General features: G+C 41.6%; 1 protein-coding gene across 3 annotated transcripts in view; it reads left to right on the top strand.

The window, feature by feature from the left end:
• gabbr1b (gamma-aminobutyric acid (GABA) B receptor, 1b) overlaps positions 1-14,132 on the top strand; it is a 250,353-nt gene that overhangs the window by 121,893 nt on the left and 114,328 nt on the right. For all 3 annotated transcript variants that reach the window (XM_054763969.1, XM_054763968.1, XM_054763970.1), the window contains one exon: positions 7,112-7,278. In XM_054763969.1, coding sequence (XP_054619944.1) covers positions 7,112-7,278 — 167 coding nt within the window. The remainder of the gene's footprint in view (positions 1-7,111; positions 7,279-14,132) is intronic.

Consider the following 14,132-nt stretch of genomic DNA (forward strand, 5'->3'; position numbering starts at 1 on the left):
CTCAAACTGAAACGTTCTCTAACCCAATCAAATTTTCCCATAATAAATCATGTAAATCCAATTAATCTGTTCCAGAAAGCCAAAAAAGTGAACACAAATCACATTTTTTATAGATTTACATGCAGAAAACAATTCTAAATGCATATAAATACATTTAAGGATACTTCAGCCTTCACTGAAAACTTGATTCTTGACATGAAAACAGGAAGGTGGTGGTGGTTAATCTCGCTGACACAAAGCTTATTTAATCCGACCCCCTCTCCGTTTCACATCAGTTGCTCATACATTTGTTAGTTCACTTCCTGTATTCAACATGTACCCTTTAACCGTTTTGAAATAACGCAAGAAAATGATAAGGCAGTATAATAATGTCAAAGTTAAGGTTTGTAATCACTACAGATCAATTATAGAACATTCATAATAAATCTATTATAATAAGTGATGAAAAAGTTAATAGTTGACAACATAGTTGGATGATGAGTGAGTACAGACAATGTAATACTTCAGTAGTCCTAAGAATGGAGTATAACCTATTAAGTGCAGTAGTGATTAGACATAACATTGTACATACAGGGTTTCAGGATTCTTCTTTCTTGTATTTGTAATCATCAGCTGCTTGTTCCTGTTTCCTGAAATGGCTCATTTTAGCGCTTCGTTGGAGTTCTTTACTCAATCCGTTCCATAATTTGATTGAACATACTGATATGCTGAAGGTTGTTCTCACATACACGTGTTTCAAGTCTGCGTTTCCGTTATCGATTCCGGTTCCTAACGATTCTCGATTCTGATTCTTTTCAGAGGTAGGGTCATAAAAGTTTGCATGGTTTAAATGAGGTCGCTAACCAAAGTTCTTGGATGAAATGTCTGAATGTGTCCATGATTTTTTTGTTATTATATGAACTCTTTAGCCAGTAAATAAATATGACGAATCATTTTTATTTTTGAAAAGCTCATGAAAAAACAATGACACACATCCTGTTGTTTATGTGTTAGAGAGTGTCTTATGATGCAGAATAGACAAAGTCTAACTTAACAATGTTACTGAGTTCCTACCAACCCATGTGCAAAATATCAAACAAGTGCGGTGAATGGAGTAACATGGAGTAATGGAGTAACGCGGGTTCTGGTCAACTTCCTGGTTAATGCCAGAGTTAACGTCACGTTGTTTGAAAAACTACGCAGCCTTACGTTAGCTGGATATTTGAGTTGGCCGCCGTATTGGTAGTATAAAGTGTAATTTGTTTGCTGCTTCAATGTTGGCATAAGATCGACGTCATTTATTGTTTTACTTACCTGACTGGTTGGAAGAAGTCCGGCATAGCCCGTCAAAAACACCGTGAATGCGGACGTGTTTAATCATGTTAGTGGTGCACCCTCCTTTGCATGATATGATTTCAGCCAACTTTCAAGCGCTGTTGCACACTGTCGACGGTTGAAATGGATGAACACAAACGCTTCCTGACGCTTCTTCTTCGTTGGTGACCATTTTTTCTGGTCGGCGGGCTGGTCAATCATCGAAAGTAGGAATCGAAATTTAAAAAATCATGATGTTAGTGTTCCCATCGATGGTCGATACCCAACTCTTCTTCTATTCCTTGCCAAACAAGTAAGCACACGCTGTTGTTATGATCACGTGGCCTCTACATGCTGGATAAAAGTGCGATATCAATATCGGATCGGGACACCCCTTATGGGTGATGGGTTATGGGTTATTGGGTAATAGGAGTGTAACAGTGACTATAAGGGGTTATTTCACATCTAGAGGGCTCTAATAATGATTAAAAAATGTATTTAGAAGGTTGTAAACAGGTTTTTTATGCTCTAACTGCCAAAATATTCCATTTATTAATAAAGAATCCTACTTGCGGAAATTCACTGTCATGGCCAGTTCTGGAACCAGTTCTGAAGGCATTCAGAAAACACATTGCAAGACACGTTGAATGAATCCTACTTCACAGAAGGTTCTGGACCCAATTAACAACGATAAACAAAGGACGACTGTACTATAATAATAATACATTGGCAAATGCTTTCAGTACTGCTTTCAGGACAAACATGTACACAGTCAGTAACAACTCTAAATTGAACTCCAAGAGCGTCCACCTTCCAGCACTTAGTATGTCATGTCCTTGGAAACCAGTTTAACAAGCTGTGTGGTGCACAGAAGAGATACATATCGACCCACATGAGAAAATGACCAAGCACCAGACTAAAGCAAATGGCAACAGATCACCTGAAGCAGCTGGAAATGACAAGAAAGAAATCAGTAAATAATGAGAATGCGTTGGAAAAGATTTGAATCAACCATTACAGTTGTTGTTGAAAATATATGTGGAAGACGTCTAGTAGTAACGTCTGAAATCGCTAGACTGCGACAATGACTGTTATCCATCCAGCCATTTTCTGTGCGGCTTGTCGTATAACTGTTCCCTAATGTCACTATTTATCAAAAAGAAGTGCAATCAACAAGATATTCAGACAGACAAACAGACGTTCAGTGTGCACAGCCATTTTTTCAGTACCATTGTAATATTCTTTTTGCCTGTGAATATTCTCATTCACCCAGGTCATTGTATTCTCAGGGCATTGACTCAACTGGACTGTTCAAGTCCAAAAGAGGAAATGTGTGATGATGGTGACCATCAGAAGCAGAGGCAGAATCATCACCTTTTGTGATATTGGAAAGCTGTGCACATGTTTGTCCTGCACTAGAAATGATTCATCCCCCATTGCAAGTTACATTTTCAAAATGTACTGACTTCCAATAGAAAAAAATAGTGGCTGTTTGTATTAGCTGTGTTGAGCTACAGTGTTCCCTCGCTACATCGCGGTTCACCTTTGCGCTTTTGCAGATTTTTTTAAGTGCAATTTTGCCCTTTTTTTTAACAGCCTATGAACACACATAGTGTTGTGCATCCTTGTGGTGTATTAGCGTGATCTACTGGTGCTCTGTTGTATATGTCTCTTATTGTATTTACTACTGCTACCAGTAGAGGGTGGTGTATACTCAAGACACGTCCAGACATGTCTGTTTTGTCTCAGTAAATATAGAGCCACAACAGTCCTGATTGGTTAAGGTAGAACCCGCCCATTGTGTTCTGCATTTTGATTAGCTGTAGACCATAGTCAGTCAATCTCCTTCGTGCAGGACTGCCTGTTTCCTGTTGTACAAGCACTAGCTGCTAGCGATCATACATGCTAAATCAGGGGTCACCAACACAGTGCCCGCGGGCACCAGGTAGCCCCCCAAGACCACATGAGGCGCCCGCAGGCCTGCTTTTCATTCAGGTTTTCAGTTAATAATGTGAGGACACTAGAAAGAAACGCATTCTGAAACATAAAATGTGAGTTGTGGATACCAGCATTTTGTGAATGTTTTGGTAAAACAAGCATATTTGATTTGTTTGTGTTGAAATAAGGTATGAAAATCATTTCTACAAAAATGAGTAGCTCGTGGCCATTTTCATTTTCTAAAAGTACCTCTCGCAAGAAAAAACGTTGGTGACCCCTGCGCTAAATGAAGGCAGAAGGCAGCACCTGGAGTGCTAGTAATCACTTCATTTCTTGTGTCCAATCTCGTAAGTTCATCATTAAAATTCAAACTAAATTTGAACTTTGAGTGTTTAAACAAAAGAGAAATGTGATAAAGTGTTTAATGCCTGTTTGAGAAAAGTGTATAAAGTGTATGATGACGGGTTTTACAGCCTTAAAACATATAATAATTGTACAAAAATATAGTTGGCTACTTTGCATATTTCACTTATTGCGGGCTATTTTGGGAACCTATACCTTCGCGATAAACGAGGGAACACTGTATTTCAGTTGTTTTTGCTTGGTTAAAGTCTGCAAGGGGAAAAAGGGGAAAAGCCAGGACAATTCCAAGGTCAATTCCCTGGACTGCCAGGGGTCCAGAATTTCTGTCTGCACTCCTGCTACTGGCTATATGGTATGAAAAAAGGAACCATAAAATCACCTAATTTAGACAAACACATATTTGACTTATTTTGTGAAGAGAACATATATCGCTGGTGAAATGTAACATTAGTGGCGCTCTAGCAGGATGTCCAGGTACGTGAGAGAGCACGCTGCGAACCCGGTGTCTTCCACCGCTGAGAAAGGCTGCTCATCTCGTCCGATGAATTCAATTACTTTTCGGGTTATTTGCTTAGCCTACTGTCACACACATATGGGCGACAGTAGCTGCCATTTGACTGACGATCACACCGTGAGCCTCGAAAACTCACCATATTCCGTGTTCTAGTGTTTGTTCTTCAAATGCTGTATTAAATGAAAGCGTTTTAACGTGCTACCCCCGCAAGATAGTGTTCGTGGCATGTGTTGGCAGTTAGGTTCCACACAGCAGACATGATTGTTTGTTTGTTTTGAAGGAAAGCAGGAGGACGACGCTGCCCAAGGCGTTAGTTAGGGCAAGACACTACACTGCAGGAAAGGATTGCTATGGACTGCAATAGTGCTAGCCACAGGTGATCGGCTTTTGTGATCGGTGTTGAAAGCCATTTATCGGCAGATGCCCATAACTTCGACACCTCTGTATATGGACTCAAGCTACGGCCTCATATGTGTTGTCTATACCTCCAACCTAATGATTTTGGAAAACCTTCTTTTCCAGTTCAACCAAACACCCATTTGTTGAGACCGAAACCATGCCGTTACTCCAAATGGCTCAAGGTCAGCTTCACATGCACAGTTACTTTGAGTATGATATTTTTAGGCATTTTAGCCAAACAAAATCCCGGGGGTCGGGAACCTTTTTGGCTAAGAGAGGCATGAAAGCGACATTTTTAAAAACGTATTTCCGTGAGAATCATATCATATTTTTTAACATTGAATACAACTAATACAACTTTTTAGGCCAGACCAACAATTTTAGAATATAGTCAGTCTCTGCATGTATTCTTTTTAATAATGTTAGTATACTTAAGCTAAAAAATTAAATACATCTTACCATTAATGTGACTTCTGGTGCTGCATGGTTTTGCTGACGGCTTTGTAGTCTGGTTGATACGTGGTGAGGTTAAGCTTCATGCAGGTGTTGAGGCTTCCGTGATATTAACATGTCGAGGCTGGTCTGCTCACATGCATACATGTACGTAGAGCCAAACATGGTTAATACGGCAGTACCCACACGCTGGAGTGTGTGGTTCATGATAAGTTAAGACATGATAAGTTCATTCTCCACATCACGCATGAATGTTTTGGCAAATTTGCCATCTGTGAATGACTTTCCGTTCCTCACTATTGCAAAAGAACCAGCAAAGCTGGCCGAAGACCAGTTAGCTTGTTGACAGTAGCTCTTGGCATGCCTTCTTCCGACTGCCCCCCGCTGGATATTTAGATGCAAATAGAGCATGGCGTGTGTCGAAGTGCCACTTTATATTTGACCGTCTCATCGAAATTTTATCACTGTATATTAGACACAACGCCAAACGTGCTCTCGCCACGAAGGCGAATTCCTATGTCCATTCGTGCTTAAATGTATGCTACTCCTCATCTTTCTTTCTTTTCGCCATCTTCTTCACCAGAAGTGTTTACGCTAACTGCAGAATTAGCTAGGCAGGAAGTTTACTTCAAGTTTACCTCTCAATGACCCGATAGGATACCGTATTATCCAATTGGAATCGTGTTTTGGCGTCTGACCTGGAAAATATCAGAAGGACAGTTGGGATTCGCTTTGTAGAAAATGGAGAAACTGATATTTTGAACGTTATTTTTTTAACACTGTGATTTCTGCAACATTTTACTTTAAAATGTTAGTGGAAAAAAAAAAAAATATATATATATATATATACAGTATATATATATATATATATAGTGTTAAGAAACGTGTGAGAGCCAGATGCAGACATCCAAAGAGCCATATGTGACTAGCGAGCCATAGGTTCACGACCCCCGGGTTAAAGATAGATGACAATTAGCTATGTTAGAATATCCTTGTGTGATGTGATGGCAACAGGTCAGTGTGGGCTACCCATGATGAGACTCGGTGTAGCTGTGGTCGCTAGTGGTGGTCTTACTGAACTTGAAAAAAATGCCTTTTGCTCAGATGACCTCTAGATGACGATTTGATTAATGAGGTGAATTTGCTGGACCTGTGAAAGTAGTACGCTTGCTGATGAAGGTACGGAAGGGGGGCGTACAGCAGGAGAGCAAAGGGGGCGGTTTTGGAGAGGATGTTGTGGAAGATAAATGAGCGGCCCGTGTTATGGGATTGCAAATTCAAAGTGGTTTGTGAAACAGAGAGAACAGCCTCCTCCTCCTCCTGCTGCTGCTCTCCCGCCTCCTCCTCTTCCTCCTCCCACCCTCTCCCACACGCCGCTGATGTGCTGCTGCAGTCAGCCTCAGTCTGCCGTCAGCAGCATAGCTCCTCTCTTCTTCCTCCGTCTGCGGGTCCACATTTGGGATACTTTTCCATCTTGACACCTTTTCTTTGCTGACCGGCTTCTCCTGTTTCGCCCCACCAGATGATATCAAAGAGACGGCGCTTGTGTGCTGCAGTGCTCCAGAGTCAGTGTGCGCCTTCGGAGCACAGAGCAGGGAGTGTAGGCGGGTTGACAAATGGATACTGAGTGGCTCAGTGTGGAATCAGACTCTATCAGGCTTCTTTTGCGATAATGGATGCTGTTCATTTTTGTTGGCGTTCTTAGAAACAGTCTCGACTTGAGAGTTTTAGCTCCCTGGACAACACACAAAGACAGCTCCAAGTCCAACTGAAAGGAACATTTAGAAGTTCTGTTAGCTGGGACTAACTCCCTCCTGCTCCTCTCTTACTGGTTATCTGATAGCAAGTATTGATGAACATATACTGGTCTGTTCTTTTAACAAGTAGTCTCTCTGTTTTTTAAATTGTGTATTCCAAATATGTTCCAGCGTTGAATGGATATTGATTCCTCCTCACGTACACATACTGTACCCCACAGACTCCAAAAGTTCTGTTGGAATAAACTATACTTGATCCAGTACCTCCGAGCCCGAATCACAGGACCTGCAGCCAGCATGGCTCCGCTCAACCGTATCAGCCCTCGCAGTGGGTCCGCCCTGGGTTTCACTCTGACCCTGACACTCACTGTGCTCCTGTCCTGCTCTTGTCCAGCTCTAGGCAAGAAGAAGCTCTACATCGGCGCTCTATTCCCAATGAGCGGAGGCTGGCCTGGGGGCCAAGCCTGCCTCCCTGCCGCTAAGATGGCACTGGCTCTGGTGAATGAAAGGACTGATATTCTGCCAGACTATGAGCTGGAGCTAATTCATTATGACAGCATGGTGAGTTAACGGCATTCCATCTTTCTTTGGATTAACGTATTGCTTGCGCTGTGCATTGAACTAATGACACATTCCTAGATGATGCCTCGTCACTGGAAGTGCTCTTGTACCGTCTCTGTTGTTCTTTCTAATGCAGGGGTGCAGCCATTGCCGCCCACAGCTTGTTTTGTTTTTATTTTTATTGTTATTTGTTTAAACCTGACACGAGGCACACTTCCTGTTCCCCGTGTGAAAAATTGGTACATCTCTGTACCTCTGTTCGAAAACTACAGTCACAACATTGGATTGGATTCTGGCGTACCCAGAATCATAAAAATTCCATAACACACAACTGTTAACGAGATAAACTGTTATTTTTTTAACCTAAATGCACCTCAAACTTATTTACGCTTTAAAGAACAACAGGTCAAACCATTTTTGTTGGGGTAATTGACTTTTGCTTTCATTGCACCCAAGCTGTGGTCATGATAATAGTTGAGTTATTTCCATCATATTTAACAAAGATGAATGAATGAATGCTGAACGAAGTTACATTGAAGTACAGTATGGTGGTTAATTGAATACACACCAGACCATGAAGGTCTTTAAATGGAATATTTTGGTAGTTAGAGCTAGAAAACCTTCTAAATACGCTTTGTAACATTATTAGAGCGCTGTAGACATGGAATAACACCCCCATAGTTACCGTTACACTCCTATTACCCAACATAATAATAAAATATAGGACATATTAAGATATAAATAAGACATAACATAGACTCACACATGGTAGCATTGGTAGAGTTTCTTGTTGTTTTTTCTGGAAAGCGTACTTCCTTCGGTGGCTATTGTGTCATCATCGTGATCAGTGTAGAACACGACACATTATGTCTTTGAATATGTCTTCTGAATGCCTGAATATTTGTATATTACTTCATTTTGCCATTTTGCCATGCTTCAAAATGCTTTATGTAGGCCAAGAATATGTAAAATTTGCTTAAATATTCATATTTTTAGAAATAATAATAGGCCATAGTCAATCACGAAAGTGATAATTTATATTATTTATTTATTTATTTTTTTAAAACGCAATAGAGTGAAGCAGCAAAAGTTCAAGTACAAAGTGATGCTTTCACATTTCAACATGTCCGAAAAGGCGCAGGAAGAAGCAGGGTTTGTTTCTAGTAATCCTCCCCCTTCTCCGTGTCTTAGGAATTCCTGTTCCAGTTTGTTCATGTGCTGTGTTGAACATGTACAGCTATCAGGTTACCAATATCAAATAAAACACCCAAACAAAGAATGATGCAACTTGATGTCCAGTATTTAGTCCAGTATTTTTCCATACGTGCATCTTCAATCTCTTGACTTATTTCAATGTATTTCATTCTACGTTTATTCTATTCTATTTATTCTCGTCTTATTTAATAGTAATACTACTTCAACATTCGTATTTTTATGTTATCTTCATTTTTTAAACATCTTTCATTTTCTACTTTTTCCTTTATCCACGCACAAGCTATATTCTGTCCGTTTTTTTTTTCCTACCGTTATATTTTGTATGTTTTCAACGCTATTTTCCTTCCTTGTTTTGGTTCCTTTGTTACATATTCTCCATGCTTTTCTCTCCGCATGAGTAAAAGAACAATAGCGCCCTATTACACACAGGAAATGAACGCATCTTTTCATGACAAAATGTGTTAACACGTAAAAGATGTGGTGTGAATGAATGATCTGTAATAGACATGGAGATGGATTAAGTGGATTAAATATGGATTAAAGAAGCTCTTCTTCTTCCTACTCCTTTTCGGACATGTTGAATTTTGCAAGTGTAATCTTGTGATGCTCTTTAATGTAACTTGCTACGCATGTCTGGCATCCTGTTTTAATATGTACAATTTTAATTCTAGACTAGTGTAGTTAGAATATGACACATCTATCTCAAATGTCCTTTTTAGTCATTTTCACATGGATCATTTATAAGAACAATTAGTGCTCATACTGCATGTACAGCGTATATGACATACACAGGCATCCCTTGTTTATGGCGTTTAATTGGTTCCAGACCCAAACATGATAACTGAATTCCGCAATGTAGGATTTCTTATTTATAAATGCGATATTTTTGTATTTAGACCATAGACAACCTGTTTACGACCTTCTAAATACACTTTTTACCATTATTAGAGCCCTCTAGATATGAAATAACACCCCTATAGTCACGTTTACACTCATATTACTCAATATAGTAGATACAATAAAATAAAACAACATATAAATAAGACATAATGTTGACTCACACATGCCGTCTATTTGTACTTTTACAGGAAATCATTGGCTGTCTTCAACGACAAAACAGCAATGATTTATCAATTAACTGATTTTTGAAAAATAGCAGGAGAATCATGAGAAGCTGTAAAATTCCAAACGCCAAGTGACAGTTGATCACTGTGTTTATTCATTCATAATCATGTTGGAATCCTAATAACATTATCCATCCTTTCACATCGTGTAATTCAAGTCATTTCTGGAGTACCCAGAGAGACGCAAGCACAGCCTAAACCTGCAAACTCCACACACAAAGACCCAGAATGCTATCCACTCTCTGTGTGCTGCGCTAACACACGGTAATATTGTAAATCACGTGTTGACTTTGCTTTAAAACGTATTTAGGTTGAATTGTTTAAAATGATATAGCCCTTTAATACAAAGATTAGCTTTCGTGGCCTTCCAAGGTATTGGTATGAGTCATAACCCACTAAGTGGAGCAGCTGGAACTTTCTGAGACATATAGCCGGCAGCATGGGCATATATACCATGCGTATATGTGAATACACATCATATAAGTGGCATAAATGCTACAGTGAGTTTTCTTTGGAGCGCTGTTTGCCACATGAATGTCCCCATAGAGTTGCATGACTTCCGTCATACAGCTGATATCATGCATCGTAAGACACTTCATTGTGGACGGGCCATCACAAATCTCATCTTGTGCAAGAAAATATTCAAAATCACTTGAGGGCAGTGCAGTGGATTTTTAGGCGTAGCGAGGGCGTTAAGGGGATCCGGTTTGATGGCTGCAGGATTGGGTCTCTGCTTTGTGCAGATGATGTGATCCTGCTGGCTCCATTGGGCCGTGATCTACATAGCCTGCTGGATCAGTTTGCACCCGAGTGTGAAGCGGCAGGGACGAGAATCAGCACCTCCAAGTCGGAGTCCGTTGTTATACCTCGGAAAAGGGTGGAGTGCCATCTCCAGGTCAGGGATGAGTTCCTGCCCCAAGTGGTGGAGTTGAAGTACCTTGGGGTCTTGTTCACGAGTGAGGGAAGGATGGAACGCGACATCGACAGGCGGATTGGTGCGCCGTCTGCAGTCATGCAGGCTCTGCATCGGTCCGTTGTGGTAAAGAGAACGCTGAGCCGAAGAGCAAAGTGCTCAATTTAGCGGTTGATCTATGTTCCTACCCTCACGAGCTTTGGGTAGTGACCGAAAGGACAAGATGGTGGGTACAAGTGACCAAAATGACTTTTCTCTGTAGGGTGGCTGGGCTCTCCCGCTGCTCCTCCGCATTGAGAGGAGCCAGATGAGGTGGCCCGGGCATCTGGTTAGGATGCCTCCCGGAAGCCTCTTTGGTGTTCAGGGCATGTCCGACCGGTGGGAGGCCTCGGGGAAGACACAGGACACGTTGGAGAGACTATGTCTCTCAACTGGCCTGAGAACGCCTTGGGATCCGCCGGGAGGAGCTGGATGAAGTGACCGGGGAGAGGAAAGTCTGAGCTTCTCTGCTTAAGCTGCCCTCCCTGCTGCCCCAGCGACCTGACCTTGGATAAGTGGAAGAAAGTGGATGGATGGATGGTAGCACAGTGGAAGTGTGGACAACTTGCCTACCTCCCAGCTGGCAGGTTCTGCAATTGTATCTCGGCTGTGTGGCTTTTTTCTCTGTAGTCCAAAAACATGCGTCTTAGTGTAAGTGGACTCATCTATCTTTACCCATAGCTGTGATTGTGAGTGTGAGTGGTTGTTTATATGTACTCTGTGATGGACTGGCGACCAGTCCAATGTGTACCCCACTTCTCGCCTAAACTCGACACTGAACAGAGGATTGATTAATTTGGTTTTTGTATGTTTCTGTAAATATGCTTAAAGATTAAGAACATTCCAGGGCACTGTTGACCATCACAATCATTTTGGTAGAAAAACAACACTATGGTCATGAGCTTAGTGACTGAAAGGACAACATCGTGTGTCCAGAAAACCAAAATGATTTTCCTCCGTAGGGTGGCTGGGCTCTCCCTTAGAGATAGGGTGAGGAGCTCTGTCATCCGGGAGAAAAGCCCTAGAACCGCTGCTCCTCCACATGGAGAGGAGCCAGCTGAGGTGGCGAACAGGTCAGGATGCCTCCCTGGGGAGGTGATCAGGGCACATCTGGCCGGTAGAAGAGAGAAGAGACTCTCAACTCTCCCAACTGGCCTTCCTTGATGTTAAGCTTTCATAATGTCGGTGGTCATCTTAGTAAGACCCTCAGTTACATTGTCTTTGGTTTATGTACAACACATAAGAAATAAATAACATTACTCAATGAACATGACATGGAATGAACATTTGCAAACACCCGTGTTTTAGATGCTGATCGAGTCAATAAGAAACGATATGCTGGCCTCACACGTGACGCCACGCACAATTCATGTTAATTCAATAAATTATCAGGCCAATAATTATGAGGCAATTATGAAGTTATACAGATAAATCCAATAACATAAAAAATAGCTATGATAATTAAAAAAAAAAAAAACGCTCCAATGAGGCAAAATTACCCGTACTGTGCAGGTGAGCAAATCAAGCTCTCCTTTTTTTCTCCTGGCTGTGACGTGTAACTTCCCCTGAGGTCACTTGGAAACAAACATTCACTTCCAGAGGAAGACATTCCGTGTGCTAGTTCTACCAAATGAGGAGAAAAAACCCCATCAAGCACGCCAAAAACCTTATCAGCCACCTGAAACGCCAGCATCGCTACGCCGCAGCATTTGAAACGTGAAAAAGGTTTGCCAGAGACCTTCGTGGCGTCACACCGCACGTGGCTGCCCGGAGCGTGTGCCCGAATACAGTGCACCTTGCTAATTTTAATAATACATTTTCAAATGAACTAACCTTTCGGTTGGAATTTGGGAGTTCCACTACATCACAAAGCACTGTGCTTTGTCCTTTTGCTGTGTGCCACTGAAGCAGAGATTGATCTTTACTGAGCATTCATTAGCATATTAAAGACATATTATGAATTTAGACATTGCTTCGGGTGTGTTTCAGGTTTTATCCTATTCCGTTTCTTCGCGCACTACATACAATGCAGCACGGCACACAAACGCCCCGAAATGCGCTGTGGCAGGCTGGTGCTTTTAAAGGCATCACTGTGATTCGTTCGAGTTGGTCTGTGTTGGATCCTCACTTCAAAAGCCCGAGGCGGTGTTGGGTAGCATTAGACGTCGATGTAGATTGGCATGACAACAGTAACCTTGACAACTTCACTTCAAACAAATGCTGCTTCGGTTTTGCCACTGCAGAAAAAACCCCAGCGTGCACGAAACAGGAACAGATGGGTGGTTGTTGACTTTTAAGCTTGTCTGGGTGAAAAAGTCACACAGAGCCCACTCAGCCTACTGTATGTCCACACAAACAAAAACGCACATTTTACCCACTCCCGTGTTAAAAAAATCTCCATTCACACGAGTGGAGTTTAAAAAAAAAATCTCTGTCCACAGCAGCTGTCATGCACATGTTGCACGTTGCACCGTCAACCACAGCTGACTTATAATGCCTCTGTTCATCAGTATAGTGAGATACTAGATGTACAGTGAGGTCTACATTATCTTTAAAGTCTCAGCCCAGCCCAGGAAACAATCGTGAATGTTTCTTATAATCATGCGTGCATGTTATAAGGCGTATGCACACACGTCTGCCGCTGCACGAAATGAAACCAGCACCCGTAAGTTAATAACTTCATGTACTGTGGTTACATATGGTTTAAAAACATGAGATCATGTTGCACATTTCTTATGAGATCAAACCCAAAAGCTCAGTTTTACACATAGTCCGACTTTATGAAAAAACTCACATGTTTGCGTGTGGACGAGAAAAATACAGCGGAACGTCAGTTAGCGTCTGCCCCTGCTGGCGTGTTTTTCTGTTTACAATGAAAATTTATGGCAAAATTTTGCCTCCTTTTACGCGCATTTTCCAGTTAGCATACATATGGAGCGCGTCTTGTTGTGTTTATGCACTGCGTGGGTCCAACCGTGTCTTTTTATCTCATTTTAAGTAGGCGTGAAAACAATACAATAAGGAGTGTAACGGTACAGTCAGCCCTGCGATTGGCTGGCAACCAGTCCAGGGTGGACCCCGCCTCTCGCCCGAAGTCAGCTGGGATAGGCTCCAGCATACCCCCGCGACCCTAATGAGGATAAGCGGCAAAGAAAAAGGATGGATAGATGGACCGTACAGTCATCCCTCACGACATCACTCTCACACTCTATCGCGGTTTTTCAAAAATGTATCACTACAGTATATGATGGCTGTTTCGAGTTTGACTATGGTCTCTTATTAGTCCAAAAATATTGAAAGACAAGTCATACAGTATGTATTATTCTGGTCACTAGGTGTCAGTAATATTCCATTGATTAGTCATTAGCTTACATTACATTAGCTTAACTGCACTGCGTGTAGTCAGCCATGGATGCAGATTGAAAACAAGTTCTCCTATTCCATGTGCAAGTGCTACGTTTTTGCCTTCTTACTTTGTCCTTCTTCCCCTCTCAGTTTCAAACCTTTTTTTAAGTTTAGAATAAATAAATTGGAGGCTCACCAGTTAGCTTGGTACCTTGCAA

Source organism: Dunckerocampus dactyliophorus, chromosome 20, assembly GCF_027744805.1.
Source record: "Dunckerocampus dactyliophorus isolate RoL2022-P2 chromosome 20, RoL_Ddac_1.1, whole genome shotgun sequence".
NCBI classification, from domain to species: Eukaryota; Metazoa; Chordata; class Actinopteri; order Syngnathiformes; family Syngnathidae; genus Dunckerocampus; species Dunckerocampus dactyliophorus.